The sequence below is a fragment of the Rhinolophus sinicus genome, linkage group LG03 (genome assembly GCF_036562045.2).
Source record: "Rhinolophus sinicus isolate RSC01 linkage group LG03, ASM3656204v1, whole genome shotgun sequence".
Classification (NCBI taxonomy): domain Eukaryota; kingdom Metazoa; phylum Chordata; class Mammalia; order Chiroptera; family Rhinolophidae; genus Rhinolophus; species Rhinolophus sinicus.
In genome coordinates this window covers 177,002,499-177,025,894 of record NC_133753.1, presented here as the reverse complement: position 1 = coordinate 177,025,894, position 23,396 = coordinate 177,002,499, and the positions used below count along the sequence as shown (strand labels likewise).

Below are 23,396 nucleotides of genomic sequence, written 5' to 3'. Positions count from 1 at the left end.
CATTCTTATGTGGGGAGTGGGAGCAGAGACCCCACAGGCCGCCTCGCACGACAAATGGCGCAGCGCAGGGTTCGCTGCATGACACAGCAGTAGTACTGGGTGTGATGAATTACCATCGCCAGTCTTACCAAGACAGTTCTGAGTCCCTCTACCTCTCGAAAGTGCTAGTTTTTACAAAATCTTAAGCCTGTTACATATTTAAAGTCATTAATAAAGATTTTTTTTGGTACTCAGAGGATATTTTTCCCTTATATCTAGAAGCAATGATAATGAGGTTGTACCTGACACGTAGCACAAGCTATTACTGGCTGCCTCTCTCAGCCCCTTGCCCTCTCTCTATTCTGAGAGCCTGGAGTAACTTCTCTATGTTTAGAAGCCTTTCATGTGGCTTATGCTTACGTTTCTAAAACACAAGCTGTTCATTCACCTCAGTTTAGTTATCTGAAGTGTGTGTTGCTAAAATTAAAAAAAAAAAAAAATTGTTTTATTATACTAAATTTCCAGGATTCTTAGAACTCAATTAGGGATGAATATCAGAACGAAATTTGCTGAGGAATTCAAGGCCCAAGAAAGTTAAGGGAGTTCCCTAGCATCACACAGGCACCTGGAATTTAACTTCTGACAGCACAGACCTGTTGTATGTCTTGTTCATAGCTCTGTCCTGTGCACAGAAGGTGCTCAATAAATGTCTGCTGAATGAATGAATGAATGAAAGAACGGGTCAAGCCAGGGTCTGAGCCCAGTTCTAGGCCAGTGGTATAAGGCCCCTATCGAACATGCACTCTTAACTGTGTTGGCGATGTAATTTAGTTCTATTGAACTGTCTCAAGTGCGTGAGGTGTAAATTTGAAAGGGTCTCTATTTCTCTTCAGTCACTGCCTTCAACCAAGCAAAACTAAATCTTCCTTTTCCGTCCCTTCACAACGTACATCTTCTACAAACCTTCAGAGATGAATCCAGTTCAAAAAGTCCATCTCAAACTTGATTTAAATCTCCTCTTTTTCCCAGTACTGCTTGACCCTGTCTTAAAGCACTTGAAGTGAGGGGAGAGATGGGGTTGTCTGCCCTTTCTCTCCTCTGCCCCTTTCTGATTTAGGGTCTAGCCCCCCCCCCACCCCCCCCCGCCAGAGGTTGCGTGCAGAGAAGATGCACTGAGGGTGCAGGGAAGGTGAACTTCTCTATATTTGGTTGGGTGCTAGTGCTGTCCTCTTCTTGCTGGTCCCGGCTGTTTCTTTGGCTAAGAGCTGACCTGAGTGTGTCCCAGGTCTCAGCTCCCTGACTCAGAGGCAATGTCTCCACCTGGACCTTTGCTAGCCCCTTTCACTACCCTCTTACTCCTGGGGTCCTCTGACCCCAGGGCAACCATCTCTTAGGGTACCATCAAGATGGCTTAAGTCAGGCTTCCTAATGGGATGTCCGTTTGAGTCCCAGGTAACTCAGTCAGCCTTGCCCCTCCAAACTGGCTGTATCAGCTGAGTCCCTGGTGCTACCTGTCTCCTATTTGTACTCCTGCCCTCCTTTCTCTCCTGTTCTCCTCTCGCCTGATCAGAAGGACACTGGAAATCAGCCAGGCTACTGCGTAAGTAAATGGGGAACCAGTGAAAAGGATGTTGGTCTTTCCTTCTTGCAGGCACCCCTGATTTCTGCGTGACTGTTGGTACCTGCACCAATTGATGGAAGAGGAGTGAGCTGGGAGGCTGGGGTGCCTGGAAGAATGAGCACTATCTTCCCCTCAAGGACACTTATTCTCCTCCCGCCCCAGTGTCCTCACAGAGACGAGGAAGCTCGTATTAACAGGGCTGGCTCTGCTACCTTTTCGTAACTTCTAGAGGAAGTATTTGACCCCAATTTTGGTTAGAAGTTGTGTCACTTAGTGGTTCTCTAGACTCAGCAGTTAGGTTTTTTTCTCTAGTGCTGAGGCAACAGGAGAAATCACCAAGATTTTATCATACCAAAGGCATTGGGAAGAAGGAAAGCACTTAACATTGAATTACGTCATTTGTGGTTGGAAGGGTTAAAAAAATGGTAAACTTCGGAATTAGGCCATTAACTGGCAGTTTGGGGAGGTGCCAGCAACATTTCTGCCTTATCTCATTTATTCTTGAAATGATACTATATTCTATAGACCTGAATATTCAGAGATATTCAAGGCAAAGCTGTTTGTAATCCTGAAAACTTGGAAGCAACCTAGATGCTCATTACCATTTTAGCTGTGAAAACTTTTGATGTAGCCTTTTGTTGATATGGGAAAATGTTCAACATGTGTTACCTGGTGAAACATGCAGCGTATAGAGCAAAATATTTGCTATATACCATAGGAAAAAAATGGATTAGTACAAAAAATTAGCAGAGTTGTTTTTCTTGAATGATAGGCTTGAAAGTAATTCTATTCATTTTATTTGGAATTCTCTGTAGTTTTTGAACTTTTCTATAATGAATCTTGTTTATGTAAAAAAAATTCTTAGAAGAAATCATACTATTTAATGAAAATCTAGAATATATACTTCTATCAGCTCTTTTGTCTTTTAGGTGTCCTGTTTCCTTAATTACTGAACATTTTTTACATTTCTCATCATCTCTGAACATTGAGGCTTTTAGTCAGTTTTTGTTTCTCTTCCTTGGCCTAATAACTACTACTTCATTCCACAATCTAGCTTATATTTCAACAATTGAATGTCCTAAATATTATTTGGCATTTATAAATGCATGTGGTAATTTTAAAAAATGCCTTTATTGCAATATAAATCTTCCAAGTAACTTAAAAAATTATGTTGTAGCCTTCATTTTGCAGACTAGAAATATGAATATGGTAACTTACAGAAAGAACCTCCAAATGCTATTTTTCTTATATCCTAACTAGTGTGTAATTTATTGAAATCACTGAAATGTTTCAGGAAAATTAATTCTACGAGGTTTATTTAAGTTCCTAGAGCTTAACAAATCAGAATGGAGTCTTGCATCTGTTCATCTACATGAGTCAATATCAGCCTATATAACCTCTTGGTTAGGAACTTGATTTGGGGTCTAATTTCCTGTGGCACCCCCAGGCCTGGCACAGTGCATCACACAGGTGGTTGTGATGATAGCAAACATTTATTCAGCACGTGGTGATGTACAAGGCATATCACCCCGTGGTTTTCACGCATTATCTTCTTTAACACTCACAACAGCTCTCTAAGGTAGATGGTTTTTAACCTTTTCTGAAGTGGGGCAGGACAGAGCTGGAGTATGCATAGTAATGTGTGAGAAATTAGTATAGTATTTTTGATGCATAGTATTTTTGATGCCATGCTGGCCTGAAATTCCACAGTTACGGATACACCTTGGAAAGTCTTTTGAATAGGTAGACTGAAATTCAGGTTAAATTAGAGCATTTCATAAAAGTGTGTGTACAATGTGGATTTGAATAAATTGAGACAACAATTAAAAAGGCACTGGAGTTCCTTAGTGTTACATGGAAAACTTTATAAGAATGATCTTTTTAATATCTACCACATTTCACATTATTGTCTAAAATCTGTAGAATCCCTGTTATGTTTTGAGTGCTGTAATTGGTGTGTCAGGATACTAAATAGAACAATTCAGAGGTAAGATATGCTCACAAATAATTCTCATATATTGCAGGATGTGCTGGGAGTAGAGGTGGTGGCATTTAAGCTGGGCATGAAGGATTGTTGACAAGTCAAGGAACGCAGTGCTAGCATAACATTTTGGAGGCAGGATTTGAGAATGGTTTGGTTTTAAAAAATACTACAGGGAACCATGAGATTATCTGAATGAATGCCTGTCCACCCTCCCACACAATGTTCTTTATATAAGGAAAATATATTGAAGGGAAATATGGCATCTTAAAATTTGAAACTTCAAGTCTGAATGTTTAGTGAAGAGTGATACTAGTTAATATTGCATCCCTGTTTTTTGAGTTCCAAATTCATTTTCCATCTTCATTGTATTATAGCCGTATTAACAACAATTTTCCTTTTGCTACACAACATTGATATTGACCAAAATATCTAGATTTGGGAGTTCTTATTTTGATTCATTTCTTGGTCCGTTGGCCAACGCCTTTGAAAGTTTCTAAAGGAACACTTAGAAACTCGGTCTCGGTGTATCTGAGAATGTGCTTCTGTTTCCCACACACCTGAAGGACTGTTTGTTAGGTAGAATTGCTGCATGATACTTTGTTTTTCTCAAAACTCTGCCGGGGACGGTCACTGTCTTCTGGTGTTCAGTCTTTTGGAGAAATCCTAGCCAGCCTGGTTTGGGGAAATCTTTGAAAATACCCTGTTTTCTACCTGGATACCAATAGAATTTTTTCTTTATTCTTCAAACTGAAAACATCTCAACAAAATATGTGTTAAGAGACTGGTCTCTACCCCATAACTCCCCCTCATCAATTCTAGCTACTACTTGGACAGTCATTTGATTTTATAGACAAGCATTTCCTTTAGCTCAGGTAGTTTTCTTTTATTAATTCTTTTTCTTAATTTTGTTTAGATTTCTACATCATAGATTATATTGCCTGGATCCTTTTTTCATATCTTTTTGCCCTCTCCTTTTTATTGTCTATTTTCTTTTCCTTTGAGTTAATCTTGTCTTTAACTCCAGATTTCCCAGATTTCTCAGTCTGCTCTTCACTGATTCCAATTTGGTGTCTCCATGCAGTCTTCTTTGATTCCAGATCGTTCTGTAAAGCCTTTTCTTTTGAATCTAGTTGAAAGCATTTGAAAACCTCTCCAGTTTTCTTAAAGAGTAATTCTGTTTCACAGGAAAAAGTGTCCTCAAAAAAATTCCCTTTTTTTAGACTGCTAGAGCTTTACTTAGGACCTGTTTCTGTCAGCTAATATTTATACAGGGAGGGCTATGCTCATCCAGAATTGAAGAAAGAATAGGTTCTATCAGATATTATAAAATTCCGATTCTAATATTTCAGTCTAAAACAAAACAAAACAAAACAAAATCAATATAGAGCAGAAGGTAAATCTATAGTTGTCATTCTGTACTCTGCCATTTCAGAAGTCCAGCAACCTGAGGAGAGTGGGAATCTGAGGTGATTGCAGCAGGAAGCTCTTGTCTGTGCCAAAGAGTTTAGTTAAAGTCAGTGCAGCCTGGAACTCAACTGGGGCAGTGTCCCCTTCTTGGATGGGCACAGTTGCCTTCCTTAGGCACTAGCCACGCACGCCTACACTGTTGTTCTCCTGTGGTTTCACGGTGTCCTGTTGGCATGTGGTGTGCTTCATTGTGACCCACCCTTACCATCACCCTTCATCCCTCTGAATTAGGCACCATGAATGGAGTTTTGTTGGGATCTCTTCCAGGCATTTTCCTGGCAGGCAAGAAGGCAGCTTGTCATCGTCATTGGTCCAATTGGCCTTTGTTCAAACTTCTCTGATCTGACCTAAAACTACAAGAAATTCCCTGAAGTTTCTGGCTTATGGATATCATCTTTCCATACTTTCCTGTGCAGATACAAGTTTTCCCTTAATTTTACATTCTGCAGTTCATTTTAAGGGACACTGGTAAATCGTTCAAGATATTTAAAACATTGATGAATTTTTCCCAGGCCCACATCACCTTAGTAGCTTCACTTAGAGCACAGGTGTCCAAACTGCGGCCCGCGATCCATTTTTTATTGGCCCGCAGCAAATTCCAAAAATACATTTAGTTAAATAAACCAGGTGAGGCAATCCGTACTTCACCTCGAGTGAGTGGTCTGGCTGTTTGTGTATTTTACCATATATGGCCCTTGGTGAAAAACGTTGAAAAAAGTTTGGACACCCCTGACTTAGAGGATAGTTGTACCTGGAGCTTCGGGATTTGTGTACAGTACACAGTGTCTTTCATTTTTGCTATAGCCAGTCAGTAAACCTGGGTTTGGCCTTGGGAGTATATTGTGAATATGAATATAAGCCAATCCTAGAGGAAAGAACCACTATTCAAAATAACAGAATGGGCTTTCCCTTGGGAGTGTGAATGATAATTGTATTAGCTAACACTTACTGAATGCTTACTATGTGCCAGACAGACACTGAGCTAAATGTTTTGTAAATATTTGATCCATTCAGTTCTCACCACAACTCTATGATAGAAGTTCCTCGTATTATCTCTTACCTTACAGTTGAGGCACACAGAAGTCAAGTAACTTGCCCAATGTCACAGTGACGGAGCTGAGCTGTGAAGCCAGGCAGCCTGACTTCCAGGTCCATGCTTTGAAGTGTGATATTATGCTGCATTTCCGGAAGTAGGCATGCAATTGCAGATCTGATGGTGTAAAGAGTTTGGATTAGTTAGAATAGACCAAAGGGAGCCAGTTGATGCCCAGTAGGTCAAGATGCAAATATCAAGGTAATAACACTCGAATAGTTGCCGTGGAGAAGAGGAAACCATCTTGGGGGAATCATGATGGCTGGCTACTTCCTCAGTAGGTTTAGTGCAACATTATGTTTAAAAAAGCCCAGTGCTTTGCTGCGGCCTTTTACTCAGGCAAATATTCATTCACTTGACAGACATTTATTCCTCACTGGCCACATGTCGGCTCCTGTGCTGTGTGCCTGGGATACAGGTGTAAAAGCCATAGCCCTTGCCCTAGAACTCATCATCTGTGGGGCATCACTAGATGTACACCGAGTGACTTAACAGTAGAAATTGTCTCTAAGCGATAAGAAGTTGTGTGGAGCTTGCCCTAGAAAATGGAGTTTCAGAATTTCAAATGCGTCTGTGTTTTCTATTATTATTTCATTGTTTTAACCATAAATAAGTTTATTCATTTTCAGTTTGTGTGTTCAGTGTGCAGATTCCTGACATTTATATTAATTAAGGTCAAAATCTGTAGCCCAAATCACACATTAGAGTTGCAATATTGCTTTACTAGAATTTCCTCCTTTTGGTGATTTATTTTTTTAATGTGCTTACTTGTCATTGGGCATCTAGCTGAATCACACAATTCTAAGACATTTTTGGGGAATCTCTTGTGACCTTTAAATGGATAATAAATGAGGCTTCACATATGGGAACCTCGATGAGTTTCCCAAATTTCTACAGATTTGCTAGAGTCTTTGGTTTTGGCGTCTCTGTTGTTCTTAAGAAATGGGCAGTTATAGGGTAAGCCTTCGTGGGCTTTCCTTGGGGGGCCTACATTTTGGAGAGCCTGGGGAAAGGTTGAAGAAAGGATGGGTTCTATCAGATATTATAAAATTCCTATTCTAGTATTTCTGTCACGTGACACCTTAGAAAGATGAGACTGATGATAAAGGTCATGGCCTTCGTATTGTGCTCTTAAAAAATATTGCCCTCTCGCGTTAGACATCAGGCAGAAATAATTTCTTGGAACCAGACTTTTCCCTCCTATGAGTAGATATTGGAGTTTATTTGGGGTTTGCTATTATTGGTGTGTAAAAAGGCTATAACAGATAAGCCTTTTCTTGAGAACTGCAAGAGTTTTTGGTATAAATAAATCAGTGGCGTCTCTTATCTCAAATATGTTAAAATATCCAGACTATTTAAAATTAACCTCTGATAACATGAGGCATTGTGCTTTTATGTGTGTACTATTTTAATTATTTAAGTGACTTTCTGTTTTTTGAGGCTTCCAAACCCAGTTGCAGCACAGATAGAAATTTGAAATGGTAATGATGAGTTGGAGTACTGGAATGTTTCCCTCATCTGGAGAAAGTTTATTTTAATTGTATTGATTCATTAAAAAAAAAAAAAATCTAGATATTTACCAGGAAGGGCACTATGGAAAGATACGAAGTTTTCTGCCATCAAGTACAACCTGGTTGGGAAGTCAAATATTTTTAAATGTGCTATTATCTTCTATTTTACAAATGAGGAAACATGAATTTAAGTGACTTCTCCAGGGCCATGCAGCTAGGATTTGGTGGAGCCAGGATTTGGACCCAGGAACCCAGAATCTGAGCTCTTAGCTCTATACTATATTGCCACTCTGTAAGATGACATGAAACAGGAAAAGTATAAAGCTTCGAATGCCAGTATAAAACTGTTAAAATGAAAGGCAGAGAGCAACTTTACACTGTTGGCAGAGAGATGGCAAGATAAAAATGGGAGAGGAAAAATTATTTGAGGGCTGGCCTGGTGGCTCAGGCGGTTAGAGCTCCATGCTCCTAACTCCGAAGGCTGCCGGTTCGATTCCCACATGGGCCAGTGGGCTCTCAACCACAAGGTTGCCAGTTCAATTCCTTGAGTCCCGCAAGGGATGGTGGGCTCTGCCCCCTGCAACTAAGATTGAACTCGGCACCTTGAACTGAGTTGCCTTCTGGATGGCTCAGTTGGTTGGAGCACGGGCTCTCAACCACAAGGTTGCCAGTTTGATTCCTCGACTCCCGCAAGGGATGGTGGGCTGTGCCCCCTGCAACTAACAACGGCAACTGGACCTGGAGCTGAGCTGCGCCCTCCACAACTAAGACTGAAAGGACAACAACTTGAAGCTGAATGGCACCCTCCACAACTAAGATTGAAAGGACAACAACTTGACTTGGAAAAAAGGCCTGGAAGTACACACTGTTCCCCAATAAAATCCTGTTCCCCTTCCTCAATAAAATCTTTAAAAAAAAAAAAATTATTTGAGTAGTTGCAGTGTAGAAGAGGAAAGAATAACTTGGATTCTTGAATCAAGAACTTGGCTAGAGCTCCACGCTCTAGCGTGGGGTGTCGCATGGACCAGAGGGAGAGCTGGGCAGAGTGGAATTAAAGGTTTGAAACTGGGTAAGAAAAGCCTTCAATTGTGTGTTGTGGGGTGAGGGAGGCGGGATGGGAGGCGTGCTAAAGAGTAGGTGGCCTCTTGTTGGCCCTGGGCAGCCATGGATGATTTTGTGTAGAAAAGAGAGCCAGAACAGTAGTCAAGACTATTTAGCACCAGGGAAATTGGCATGGGAGAAGGGAAGGCGGGAAACTGGAAGTAGAAAGGCCAGTTAAGAGGCTATCGAAATGTCCTAGATAAACAATGACTAGTGTCAGAACCTCTTCACTGGTTCTCTAAGTATCCATTCCTGGCGGTGTGCGCCAGGAGCTTGGCAGAGAGGAGAGCCTCATCTAAAGTGTCTAGCGTGATGCCTCGCAAAAGTGGAACCAAAAAGGTGTTTGTTGAACCGAACTGGATTAAATAAAGGCATTAGCTGTAGGAATGGAAACCGGGTCAAGGCAAGGGAAACTGGAGTGGCCACATCAACGGTGTCAGCAGTCCTTGGTGAGTAATTGGCAGTGGAGCTGGGGGAACAGGAGAACAGCCGGGTGTCCGGCTTGGGTGACCGCACCACTAAGCAAGGCAGGGGCTTATCTGAAAGAGGGTACAGTGAACTTGGGTCAGGCCCTTTTCTCTCTGTGAGGCATCTTGATTGCTTGTTGGCACTTAGTAAGTCTTTATGTGCTAGAAGAGATGATGCCGAGATTCAACCACTGGTCTAGTTCAGCGTTTTGACAGATACAAATGTGGTTAATACCAGGCTAATTTGTCATGTTGGCTGACAGTAGAATCACATAGAAAAGTTTGAAAAGTTAGCATTTGTATTTTTTCAGAGACTTAAGGTGATTCGAATATGCTGTCACACAGCCAAGCTTTTTGAGAAACATGGCGTTAAATGGTCACTTTATTTTTTTGTTACAACTTTTTTCCTTCAAAAATTTGAAAAACGTAGTGAAGTAAATTTTAAAAAACACGGCAGTCCCACCAGCTTTGAGATGAACGCTATTGTGCACAGCCAGCGTACCACAGGTTCACTATTTCATCGTCAGTACCCAACATACCACTTGGCGACTATCTGTGAGCAAGCAGGAAGCAAATCAATGTTGTCTGTGGTTCCTGCAGAGACTGCTGTCCACCAGCAGTCAGTGAGGGCGGAGTACAGAGGGGCCATTTGGTGCTGGTTGAGCAACCCTCTCTCTATGTGTCACCGTATTGGTAACAAGTTACTACCACACACTGGGTGGCTTAAAACAAGAGAAGGTGATTTTCTCACAGGTCAGGAGGCAGAAGTCCAAAATCAAAGCATAGGCAGGGTTGGTTCATTCTGGAGGTTGAGAAGGAGAAACTGTCCCATGTCCCTCTCCTAACCTCTGGTGGTTATCAGCAGACCTTGGTGTTCCTTGGCTTGTAGACGCATCTCTCTCATCTCTGGGTCTGTCTTCACAATGCCTTCTTCCCCCTGTTTCTGTCCTCACTTCTTACTAGGGTACCAGTCATTGGATTAAAGGCCTAACCTAAATCCAGGATAATTTCATCTCAAGATCCTAGTTTCAGTTAAGGTCACATTCAGAGGTGACAGGTGGACATGAGTGATTGGGGGACACTAGTCAACCCACAATAGTCACTAATGACTTATACTTGACTAGGGTTAGGGGACACCAAGTATGGGGGGCTGCCTTAACCTCTTACCCTAAACTTTGGGTCCTCAAATGTTTTCTTAGTCTCAAAACAAGAAAACGAGTCACAGGCAATTGAGATATCCTGGGCTGTGGCTGACCTCTCCCCCACTGAAAACCCCAGCTTTCCCCTATTGAACTAACTGGCTCCAAAAGGATGTGTGTGTATGTGAGCCTGGGGGTTTGGGTTTGGGTTGGAGTGCAGGGAAGGGTGGGGCAGCAGAAAATACAGAGCAATCAGATCTCACATAGAACTTGTAACTTCAAGGACTGTTTCGATTCCTTGTAAATTTCTTTAGCTATGTTTTATCCCTTAAATCGTTTAACATCTATAAAGGGCACAATCTTAGGTGTGATCAGGACAAGAGACCCTCATCCTTTACTCTGACTGTTTAGACACTTAAAATGTACTTAAGCATTTGACTTAGGACTTGTGGATGAAATCATTTCATCTGGATACTTCATGTGACATCTATGTTGTGCCCTTTGGGTAAAGAGCAAAGTTCGGGGTCATGGCTGTTTATTATGCTAAAATACATGCCCAAAATACTTTTGGTGTGTGCTTGGATTATAGCCAGACATGTCTTCAAGTGTCCTGTCTGTGTGCAAGGAAAGCCTCACTCAGACCTTGAGATACTCATTGTTACCATGTTTCTCCTTTTAAGTAATGAATATTTCTGTGAGTAAATCAAATTCCATTTATCCTCGTATGCATATAAATATTTATAAGAACTTAACTCTTTAAGAGCTTACTATTCAAAGAGGCCTTCTTGTAAACATGCTTATAAAGTAAATAACCATGCTTTAAATGTTTTGTATAACTACAAATTTCATATATAATGTTGAGTTTGCTTTAAGTGTAGTTTCTGCATTGAAAAGAGCCTTGGAGCTCAGAGTTTCCAGTCTCAGTTCCGCCACACTGAGGTCTCTCCTCCCTCTGCCCCCCACGGCCCATCATACCGTGCTCTGTGTTCTGCCTGGCCTTCCTCAGTGTGCTGGGCATGCATGGGTGGCCAGGGCATCACAGGTGTGGGCTTTGAATCCTGAATCCACTTTCTGGCCTTGTAACCTTGGGAAAGATTTTCTGAACCTCAGTTTCCCCATCAGTTAAATGAGGATAATAATACCTACCACATAGGGTAGTGTATTAATTTCCTAAGGCTGCTGTAACAAATTACCACAAACCGAGTAGCTTAAATAACTGTGAGAAAGGTATTCTCTCACAGATCTTGAGGCTAAAAGTCCAAAATCAAGGTGTTGATGGGGCCATATTCCCTCCAAAGGCTCTAGGGAAGAATCCTTGCTTGTCTCTTCTAGCTTTTAGCGGTTGCCAGCAATCCTTGGCATTCCTTAGTTAATGGCAGCATAACGCTAGTCTCTGCCTCCATTATCACATGCCCTTCTTCCTGTCTCTCCTCCACATCTGCATCTCTCCCCTCTTATATGGACACAAGTCTTTGGACTTAGGGCCTGCCCTAATCCAGTATGACCTCATCTTCGCTTGATTCCATGTATAAATAGCCTATGTCAAAATAAGGTCACATTCAGGAGAACATGAGTGGGTTCAGGAGGATTAAGTTCAGGGAGGACATGAATTTTGTGGGGACATTATTCAACCCAGTATAGGTGGTTACAGTGACTTAAATGAAATTAATTATTTATGGTGCATGTAAGGGACTAGCACACAGTAGGTCAATAAACCACATCCTCATCAGTCTTGACCCATTTGCTCTACGACCTCATCACTCCTTTCTCAACTGACAGTCACTGCTCTTTGATTATGCCGGGCCGTCCTCATCTCGCTCTCTTTACCACCTTTTTGGGACCTCTAACTTGCTCCCTGAAATCTCTCCAGGGTTTTGACGCTCAGCTCCCATTTTTGCCTTCTGGCATCACCCTGGAAACTCTGACATCCATAGGAATGACCTTCCAACAACCTGCCTCTGATCTATAGGACTGAGCCGTGGACCTTAGCCTCATCCCTCCCTGATCCCGTAATCATTTCAAGTGTCTGCCCACTGGCACCTCCCATCCTCTTACCCCTGGAATCTCTGCTTTACCTGACTTTCCAATCTCCAGTCATCAGGCTGACCACCTCCTGCTCCAGTCCTACCCAGTGCTTCTAGTGAAAAATCACGTGACACCACTGAATAGATTTTTTATGGAGTTATAATTCCTACTCTCAGCTGGACCTTCAGGGCTATTTGAAAACCCCTTTACTCATTTCTAGTGGGTTTCCTTTCTCATCTCCCCCAGGAACTATTAGAAACAGTAGCTATTCAGAACATTTTTCAAGCTTCTTAGCCCACCGCTGACCCTGCATACTTTGCCTCCTGCTTCCCAAAGAAAGCAGAAGCCATAAAACACAAACCGACGTTCTTTCTACCACTGTATCTCTGCTCACCCTCCTCTTCCTTTTTCCTCTCTCAGAGGCAGAACATGACTAATTTACCAAGATCAGCCTTCCTCCTGGGTTGAATCCTCAATTCAACCTCTCACCTTATATTTTTCATTCTGTCTCTCTCCACTGACTCCTTTGCTTGCCTCCGTCTATAACCAATTAAATCTTGCTTATCCTGAAAAGTTCCTTCATTTTCCTTTAAACTGAACAGCTTTAGCTTCTCCTCTCAAGAGAACCAACTACACTATATATTGAATAACTTTAAATGGTTCTTAACCTTTCAGTGCCTCAGTCTCCTCATCTGTAAAATGGGCTAATAGTAGCACCCAACTGAGAGGGTTATTGTTAAGATTAAATTGTAATGAAGAGTGGTTCCTAGCATTGCACATTTTTAATGATTTTTAGTTGTAATAGTATCCACTTGGCTTTGACAGGACACTGTTCACAGCACTGGACCAGCACTGACAAACAATAATATAAGTAGTTACTGGGTGTGCTTTTCTGTTCTCAGAAGTCTGTGAACTCCCTAAGGGCCAAGCTTATTTCATATCCATCTTTTTATCCCTAGAATTTTGCACAGTACCTGATCTATATAGATACTAAACAATTGAGTGCTTGAACCCAATTGAGTTGGATGGAACCATTTTTCTCCCTGGAGGGTAACGTTGAATTGGCTGCAACCGTTTTTCTCCCTGGAGGGATAAGTCTATTCCCAGACATATCTCTGCACCCATAAGACTGACTTTTACCTCATGTGACATGGTTTTAAGATAATAAATAATGTTTAAACATTGGTCAACATCATCAAAGAAAGGAGTCTGATAGGATTGTGGAGACTTTAAGTGCATTTGTAGATGAAGACAAAGGCATTGGTAGAGACGGGGTTAATCAATAGTGGCTCCCAAGGTAGGAGGGAGAGAAACAAAGCCGTTCAATGAGCAGCTCTGAATTGAGCCCCTACCATCTGGCAGGCAGTGGGCAAGGGGCCAGGAGTTTAGTGGTGCTGGCTATTGGCCATGCCCTGAAACTCCAAATTCAATGGGAGGTCGACAGATCTTTAAAGATACTTTAGAAATACTATTTATTTATAATAGTGCCAAGTGCTGTGGAGAGAAGCATGGGAGAGCCTAACAAGGGGAACTAACCTGATCCTGGTGGCCAGAGAGGGCCAGGGGCAAGGGGAGCAACGAGTAAGTAGCTTGGTGAAGTGGGTAGGGTGGAGAATCAGCCTGTTTCTGGATGAAGGTGTTTATAATTACGTATTATGTCCATGAACCAGCATCCAGCATTTATGTAGAAAAGACCTCAGGAATTACTGATGCAGTCTGTTAAGGGGCTGGTGATGGATTTCAGGCTGGAAAGCAGAAATACTGTAACCTACTGTGTGAATAATCTAAAACAAAAGTGTAGAGAGAGGGCCAACTCATTTTAGATGAACTTTTGTATTGGTCTGAAATAATACTATACACAGAGCTCTATCTGAAACTGCTGGGCTTCTTAAAACTGGGAGAACGGTCAAATGTTTATGTCTATATATATGTATATATATATATAGGTAATTTTCTGGGTTTTCCATGGACGTGAAGGACAGCAGTGATGTAGGGCCACAGTTGTATCAACTCACTATTTACTGAATGCATCTTGCATTTTCACTCATTATGTCTTGTTTTTTCTCCATTAACCTAAATATTACTCATTGCAAGGTCTAGTTCATTATCCAAACCAAAAAAGCTTCCCTGCCTGCCTAGCCAAGAGTTGTCTCTCTCTTCTATTGTGCTGATTCAACAGTTTGTTTACTTTGCCACTCTAGTATCCTGTTTTGGGTTGTTGGCATATTTTTCATATTGCTGTATTTTATTTCCACAACTATCTAGAAAATCCAGTAAAGACTATGCCAGCTATATAAAAAAGTACTGTTAAATATTTGTTGAGTGAATGAACAAATGAATTTAACATCTATGGAATTTTCTATATTGCTTTGTACCTAGTGGATGCATATCTAATAAGTACTGGCTGGTACAGTTAACGGGGGGAATTGTCATCTAGGCCTGAAGCTTGCCTGCTTCTTGTCCTCTATCTTAAAATATGAGATGCGTGCTCTTTTTTTTCTGGATGGTATGAACCTGAAAGTTTCTCAGTGAAAACACTGTCTACTTTGTCTAACGTTCGTCTTAGCCTTACTGATTATATTGGCAAAACAGTCTGCTCTCTGTAAACTACAGGGAGAAATGCAGCCTTTCCAAAGATAATCTCTCAAATAGACTCCTCCAGAAGGCCGCTCAAACACATCCATACAACCGGAGCCATGCTAATTTGTGATGCTTAGAGTTTTAGTGTATCTTGTAAGGAAAGTCAAAGAAACTCTCTTCCCAGATTGCTCTGTGCCACTGGATTATTTTGGTTGGGTTGATATATTCCAAAACTCAAAGCTGTCCACTAGCCAGATGTCTGTGACCAGTGAGTTTCCACTGGTTTTTCAGTTCCCAGGGATTAAACCAAAATAAAAGAAGGTGATGCCATGTCTGGCCAAGGGCAGACGTTGCCAGTTGCCAAAGCCCCAGTGTTCATCACACGCTTGACATGATGTCTGCTACCCTCCAAGGAGGGTAATGCTTTCAAAAGACCAAGGCAATGCTTTCAAAAGGCCAAGATTCAAGGGAAAACTCTTAAGCAAGTGGGTGTCATTTGGAAATGATTTGATGAATAGGAAACTTACAGGCCAGCCATTGAAAATCTCATTTGTGATATATTACCAGGAATGTTTGGAGCCCACATGGGAGGTAAAGTCTGCCTTTCCCACATGCTGTCCTTCATAGCTGACACATTACACATGTCTCCGGAGCATAACATATGGCTTCCTGAACTTGAAAATGTGGCCTAATGTGCTCTGTTGAAATAGTGTCTGTTTAAACAGTCTGCTGGAAAAGTGAGCCATTTTCAATAAAATAGTTAATTTCGTGTCTGTGAATGTTTTCTCTGGAGTCCTTTAAAATATGATTTTTTAAGGTGCATAGTAGAATATTTGCAAATTTAAATTTGCCGTACAGCATTATCTACCTCTGAAGGGGTAATAGACCGTCAATCCTAAACTGTAAATATTAAAAGATTCATAGAACGTGAATCAGGAAGGAAGAGTGCAGATCATCTAATTAAATAATAATCATCATCGTTTTTTGAGTCCTGAGCATTCATGTACAGGACATTTAATTTTGAGGATAATTTGCAGGTAACCAGGATTCCCCCCATTTGACAGATAAGGAAGTGGAGACTAGAGATGCTGGTGACCTGCATGAGACCACCTACGTGGGAGGTGATGGAGCTAGAATTTCAGCTCAAAAGCACTAAACTAGGAAGCCTGTCTCTTTTTCCAGACCAAGAGTTCTTAAATTGGGCTTGAATGAGTGGGCTATGGGTAGGCATTGAAGCCAGAGCTCCCTCTGAAATTGCATGCAGGCTTTTGTGTGTGTGTGCATTATTCTGAGGAAAGATGATAACTTTCTGGTAGATTCTCAAAGGGGTTTTGGAGTTCTCCTAAGAACCAGGAGCTGCTTTCCCATTTCAGAGATGAAGAAACAGCAAGTGAAAATGCAAACCTTGGCAAGATACTTGGCGTGGTACTGATTTGACCAAAGTGAACCACAAAACTTCTTTCTGAACTGTGTGTGTGTGTGTGTGTGTGTGTGTGTGTGTGTGTGTTTGTGTGTGTCTCACTGTGTTGTGTATGTATGTGTGTGTATGTACGCAAATCACAAATAGAGAAAAGTGCCCCAAAAAGAATGTAGCATCTAACAAGTGAACATCTGTGGAGGCACTAACCAGGTCATGAAATAGAGCACAGGACTCTAGAATGCTCCCAGATGTCCCTTCCTGACCAAATGCCACATCCTTACCCTAACCAGTATCCTGTCTTTTGATAACCTCTTCTTCATACTTTTACCATCTATCCATGTATCCCTAAACAGTATGGATCTATTTTTCCTGTTTTCATCGTTATATACATGCAGTCATACTATTGTGTTCTTTTGTGTTTTACTTCTTTCAGTAATATTGTTGTTAATATCCATCCATGTTGAATGTAGTTGTAACTTGTTCATTTTCCTTGCTGTGTGGTATCCATTGCTTGATTATATTGTGATTGATTTATCTTCTGTTATTGGATATTTGATAATTTGTAAAATTCTGCCTGTTATGAGCAATGCTTTGGTTAACATTCTTATACACAGGGTTGCACATGCAACTGCTCGGGAAAGTCTAGTATTTATTAAGCTTTTGTGGGAGACAAAATACCTAGTTCTGCAAGGAAAAAGTGAAGAATTTTTCTCATCTTCCACCCACTTCCTTAATAATGCCTCGTGGAGGAAGAAAATCCTTTCAAGAAAATTCTGTGGTTAGTCTTTGCATAGGTTCCAGCTGTCCTCAAACTTGCAATAAGAATCAGAGAGAGAGCAAGCACTTGTTGAACTAAACCAGTCCAGGGCCCCAGCCCACATCCCTGGGCTCAGAATCTCCTGGATGAGGCCCGGGAGTCTGCATATATAACAAGTACCCAGGTGAGCCTGGTGACTGGGAAACACTGGATTCACCCAGATGAACGGATAAGACCCCATAGTGGTGAAGAGATTTGGAGAAAGTGTACCCTGATCAAAATCTTGGAAAATTGGCCTTAGAAATGTGATGGGGAGTAGACAAGTTAAGGGAATGGGATTTATTTAGCCTATAAAAAACTTGGAAAGATGATTCAATAGTTGTTTGCAAAAGAATGAAGAGTTTTATAAATGAAAAAAGCAACTATTTGCTAAGTCGGGAGAGATTTAGGTTAACCAAGAGGAAAAAACTCCTGCTAAAATCAGCAACAGATATGAGCATTTGCTAGGCACCACAGGAGTAAAGCATGAAGGCTGTTGTTTGTGCCTTCAGGGAGCTGAAGACAGGGAAACCAAATAAGCACACAGGGAGCTCAGGAACAAAAGCCGGGACGCAGTATTTCATCAAGTCTAGACTGTGGGCTTCAGTCAGATGAGTAGGCATTTCCTTCGGGACTCAGTGGAGGAAAGAAGCAGAGGGAGGTCACCAGAATGGCTTGAGCCTGCAGAGCTTGAGCTAGGCTTTAGAAGGAAGCCTTTTGTAGGTGGATGGGATGGCAGAGCATTCTAAAGCAGAGGCAATCAAAGTTTTTTTTATTGTGATTCCCTATTAGAAACATACCAGGGGTGCCAAAAAAATGTATACAAGTGGACACTTTGATCAACGTTGCTCAAGCAGTAGTTCGCCATAATCAGAAGTGTCTGGACGCTGGTGGTAACCACTTTGAGCACCTCTTGTGATTGCAGAAGTCACAGGGGACTTGTATTCATCTTTTGTTATCAGTATATATTGAGTATTACAATTTTAATAGTTTTTTTCCTTTCTTAAAATGTGTATACATTTTTTGGCAATATATATACACACACACACATATACACACTATTAAAAATATATAATATCACCCACCACCCAGGACACACATACAAAAACATTTAACCTTATCAAATATGATGTATCTGGTGTTCCTTTTTTTTTTCTATTTCAGTTTTTAAAAATGTTGGATTAACCCACTAATAGGTTGAAAACAGTTGTTCTGAGGGGACCAGAAGTCCGGTGTGGACGGAGAGCTAAGCCTGCCCTGTGGAGGGAGTGCCAGTTAGAGGAAAGGATTTCCATAGGAAGTGGGAGGGAGGTGTCATTGATGTGATGGTGGTCTCTAGAAGTGTTTGAGTGAATTACTGTGGGATGTCAGGACAAAGTTTCAAACTTCACCTGTCATCTGCTCTGCTTCTTACACAAAACACTTCTGACACCAAATGGGTGGGGTTTTTCTTCATATCAACAATGAATTCTCCTACTCTCCGGACACCAGTAGGGTATCCAGTGATTCAATTCAGTTCTGACACTGATGACCTGGAGTTACCATCAGACCCCACAGGTTAAAGGCTCAGTCCTACAAGACTGCTCCCACTTCAGGCACCAATTGCAAGTCCTGAGTCAACCCTACTTCTGACCAATCAGCTATAAAGTCAGTGGTTCCCACAACCCCCTCCTCAGGTTGAAGAATTTGCTAGAACAGCATATAGAACTCAGGAAGTCACTTTACTTATTATTACCAGTTTATTATAAAGGGTACAACTGGGAAACAGCCAACTGGAAGAAATGTATAGGGCAAGGTATGGTTTGTGTGTGTGTGTGTGTGTGTGTGTGTGTGTGTGTGTGTTTCCATGCCCTCTCCTGCGTCACCTTCCCAGCACCTCACTATGTTCGCCAGTTAGCAGCTCTCTGAACCCCAAGGTTTAGGCATGGGTTAGTGGTTTTTATGGAGGTTTCATTATGGATGCACTATTGATTAAATCTTTGGCCAGTGGTGATTGACTCAATCTCCAGCCCCTCTCCCCTCCCTGAAGGTGGGTGGGGACCTGAGAGTTGTCATAACATAGTTGGTTCCTCTGACAAGGAGCTCCCATCCTGAAGCTCTCTAGAGGCTTTCATCCACCAGTCACCTCATTAACATAAACTCAGGTAAGGCTGAAAGAGGCTTATTTATTATAAATAAAACACAGATGCTCCTCTTACCCCTATCACTCAGGAAATTCCATGGGTTTTAGGAGCTCTGTGCTAGGAACTGGGGACAAAGAACAAACATGTATTTCTTATTATATTACAATATCACAACCAATTTATCTGACCAATGCTACCTTTGGACAGTAGACTGGCCAAGACAGTTTTTTAAGATTTCTTTTGATGCTTGCTTTCAATTTAATACCACTCAGCAGACGATAGAGGTGGGGGAAAGGAATTTGCTTCTGAATTCTCAAGAGCAATGACACCAAAAGTGTTTATTATACATCTGTTTTGTGTCAGGGTGATTGGCCAGGGTATTTTTGGTATAGATGTAGCACTGGATGGAATGGTTTTATAGGAGAAAACAAGGAATACTCCATGGACAGGTTTAGGAGAGGAAAGTGATGGCAGCTTGAAAGCCATGGTTCTCGAAGAAACATGGTATGGTCAGTTGTGTATAGCAGAACTAATTACAAATATAACCATCAGCCTGGCCCAGGACTAGAGAACTCCATTACATGAGCAACGGCTCCCTGCTATGCTGGCCCGTGGTCTGGGCAATGTCATTTCACCTTGAAAGACTCACTGTTCAGAATCTGGATTGCTGAGTTCGAGGTCTAATTGGAACCCTTCTTCCCTCTACTTTCAGCTTTCTTGTGAGAATTTTATTGTGAGAATTTTAAGAGTAGAACTTATCTCTCTTTTCCTTTCCCAACTGATGGTCTACTCTTTCCCCCAAGGTCTTCTTCAGGTTTGCCCTGTCTGCCCAGTTTGTTCTGCACTGTTCTTCTCTTGACTCAGGCTCTACGGCCAATGGGTACAGCACCCGTCCTTTTGCTTCTTGCTGCCAGCTTGTCCTCCATCTGTAGCACATCCAGGTTGAATGGTGATGCCAATTACTTATTAGACCTTTGTGTGTGGGTAGCATGTTCTGTTCGCCTCATCTGCTTTAAGAGAAAAGGAACTTTTGGCCTGCGTTGAGGAGAGAATCTAAATAAAAGAGAATTATAGACCTCAAGAGATGTGACATTGACCTTGTTCTCTAAAGAGTAGGGGAAGGGGGACCTTTCTTGTTATGTCCTATAGAAATAGAATTCCCTAAATATCCACATGTAACTAATTTTAGGGAACCCCTGCAATCAGATTTTTCTCTACCAGAGAGTTGAGTGCCTTAGCGGCACTGAAAAGGAAAATCCTTTCATGTGGTCTTTCTTTGCTGAAGTACTTTCAGTCATGTCCTCTGAGATTTAATATCCTTTTGATCTTCCCAATCCAGTTTTAATTTGGTCATTTTAAGTTAGGGAAGGATTTAAAAGGCAGCACTGATAATGTAGGATTGGGATAACGGACATAGGAATCACGAGTCGTACATGTACTTCAATAAACTTTCTTGGTTTGGTTTTGACTTGTAAAAGTGCAATCTGGGGAAGTAAGCTGCCGTGTGTTTCTTGGTGTTTGCTACATTTTGTTGTTAATAAGTAAAGCTTCCTGTTCTAACAAATGCTTGTGCCTGGGGTGGCCTATTTATTCAGTTCCCCCCGATTTACAACTGAAGACAGACCTGATGTCTTCTTTCTGAGTAAAATGATTGTTGTAGAAGAGTGTGGATGACGGGTCCAGACACAGTCTTACTTTGCCAAAAACATTTAGGGAGCCGTCATGTAGAGCTGCACTGAAATCTAAAATTAAAGTTAAAAATTCAGTTCCTCAGTCACGGTAGCCACATTTCCAGTGCTTAGTAGCTGCATGTGGTCGATGCGATCTTGATATTTTGGGCCAGAGAATTGTTGGCTGAGGGGAGGGCTGTCTTGTGTATTGTAAGATGTTTAGCAGCACCCTGGCGTCTAGCTTTAAGATGCCAGGAGCATTCCCTAGACATGGCAATCAGAAATGTCTGTGGAGATCGCCAAATGTGCCCTGAGAGGCAGAATCACCCCTGGTTGAGAATCACTGCCTAGTGGTTCCAGTTTTAGACAGTACAAATACAAAACAGTTGCATTATTGGAGACAGTACTGTTCTAGAATAATCCCAGGCAGAGTTTGGTTTGGAGCATTTTATAGATTAAGTTTTCTCAGCTTTAGGGGAATCACGGTGGTTATCCAGTCCAATGCCTTGGGAAACTGAGGCACAGAGAGGTTTTGTTTGTTTGTTTGTTTGTTTGTTTGTTTTTTGGGTGACTTAAGGTACATAACATACAAGTGTCCATCTAGAGTTTTGGACTTCAAGTTCATGCAGCCTACAGGACAAACTTCTCATTTTCACTCAAACTTACCCCATTTTTCCTATGTTCTTGTACTCAGTGATGGCCATGGTGGAAAAGAGAATACCTGAGAAATAGGAGTGGTTCAGTCCTGAGACTCTCAGAGAAGCAAATTCCTAACTTGAAACCTGGGTACACCTATTTTCCTCCTCCATGGCCTGTGGCTTTCTCTAAGGCCCTGCCTATGGGCTGGGGTTGGAGGGTTGGATATCTGGTAGACCCACTCTTACTCTATGAGAGGGCACAGTCCTGTTGGGTTCCCCAGTTCTATCGGTGCAGAGAGGTTGGGAGCCCACTTCTGGGGCCATGGAAGAGTGTAGGCTTGTAAAATTCCCTCTTGTTAGCTTTTTAAATCTCTAGTATCTCCTCTGTCTGCTTCCCTGAAGTGGTAAAGCCTTGAAGGTGAAATACCTGGGAGGTTCTTATTATTTAGAGGCCACAAGGAAGCAGAGAGAGCCCTGGAGAAGTCTCTGTAGAAAGTTTGGGGAGGAAGGAGAAGTCTCTCCCAGGTGGTGGTATCCATAGCTGGAGGGGCCTGGAAGGGAACTAGGGGCTTCGATGTGCCCCAGGATCTTTGCCCCCTCAATTAATTCTATCCACCATATACACCTCCAATAACTCTTCTTCAATCACTGATTTTATTCTCTCTGCTCTAAAACCTTCTATGGATCACTGCTGCCATTTCATACTTGAAGCTTCTTAGTCTTGTGCTCAAGGCCAATTCACTCTTATATAAAGAGATCCACTCTTTCCTTTGTAAGAGTAAAAACTAATTTTTGTGCACATGAAAGCTTTACTGTTACTGTGGTTTGCATAACTGCTCTGTTGGGGCTGGGGTTTGGCATTGGTGGAGGCTCGGCTCAAAGCTGTTTGGTGTATATTAGCTTGCTCAGGAAGGAGTTTTGTTTCTGGTGCTCCTGTGTTGTGTCGGTAGCCTGGACAACTACTTAAAATCAGTATACAACTTAAAAATCAGGGCCCAGTAAGCAGGCCGGAAAGAGTGGCAATAAAAGCAGACAGCGAATGGTGTGTATATAAACTCTCAGGTAACCTTGAGCTGTTGGCCTGTTTAGTTTTGTAACACTGTGGGCCCAGTGAGCTGTGGACCAGGTCAAAGGCCACTGTTCTGAGAGGCCAGCTGTCCAGTTTAGCTAGAAACAAGCTAATGTGTAAACTGGCCTCGAGGTCTTTAAGGTAAGTTGCTTCATCTTCCCAACTTCAGATAAAAGAAGTAACTATTTCCGAGTTTGGTGACCGGCCACTATTTCATTGAACTGTTGATGTTTCCTTTTGGGAAACCAGCCTTCTTGAGTGCCGCCATGGTGAAGGTGAAGGTATTTTTAAAGTCCCCATTTTGGGGAAGATTTTGATTTGAGGGAAGGGTGGGGAGCTGGGAGGACTGAGGACAGGCCGGTCAATACGGCCATGTGGCCATTGTTTGTGTCCACTGACTCTGTGTCTCCCCTTTGCTCCACAGACCAATGAGTGGAACAAGAATGATGACCGGCTTCTGCAGGCTGTGGAGAATGGAGACGCGGAGAAGGTGGCCTCACTGCTGGGCAAGAAGGGGGCCAGTGCCACCAAACAGGACAGCGAGGGCAAGACTGCGTAAGCTAAAAAGATTGCTTTCTAACTGTGCCCGCTCTGGGTTCTCAAAATGTTCTCTGCAATCCTTAGGATCCACAGGGGACCTTCACACGTGCCTTTAAGGGGACTTTGAGAAATCACTAGCCCTCTACCCCCATGTTAAAATATGTAGGAGAACG

General features: G+C 42.0%; 1 protein-coding gene across 13 annotated transcripts in view; it reads left to right on the top strand.

The window, feature by feature from the left end:
* RAI14 (retinoic acid induced 14) overlaps nt 1-23,396 on the top strand; it is a 135,210-nt gene that overhangs the window by 58,799 nt on the left and 53,015 nt on the right. For 8 of the 13 annotated variants that reach the window (XM_074329024.1, XM_019737233.2, XM_019737234.2 and 5 more), the window contains exon 3: nt 23,108-23,238. In XM_074329024.1, coding sequence (XP_074185125.1) covers nt 23,108-23,238 — 131 coding nt within the window. Of the gene's footprint in view, nt 1-22,794; nt 22,965-23,107; nt 23,239-23,396 lie in introns of those variants that run through there. The other 5 variants (XM_019737236.2, XM_019737235.2, XM_019737230.2 and 2 more) reach the window with 3 other exon arrangements.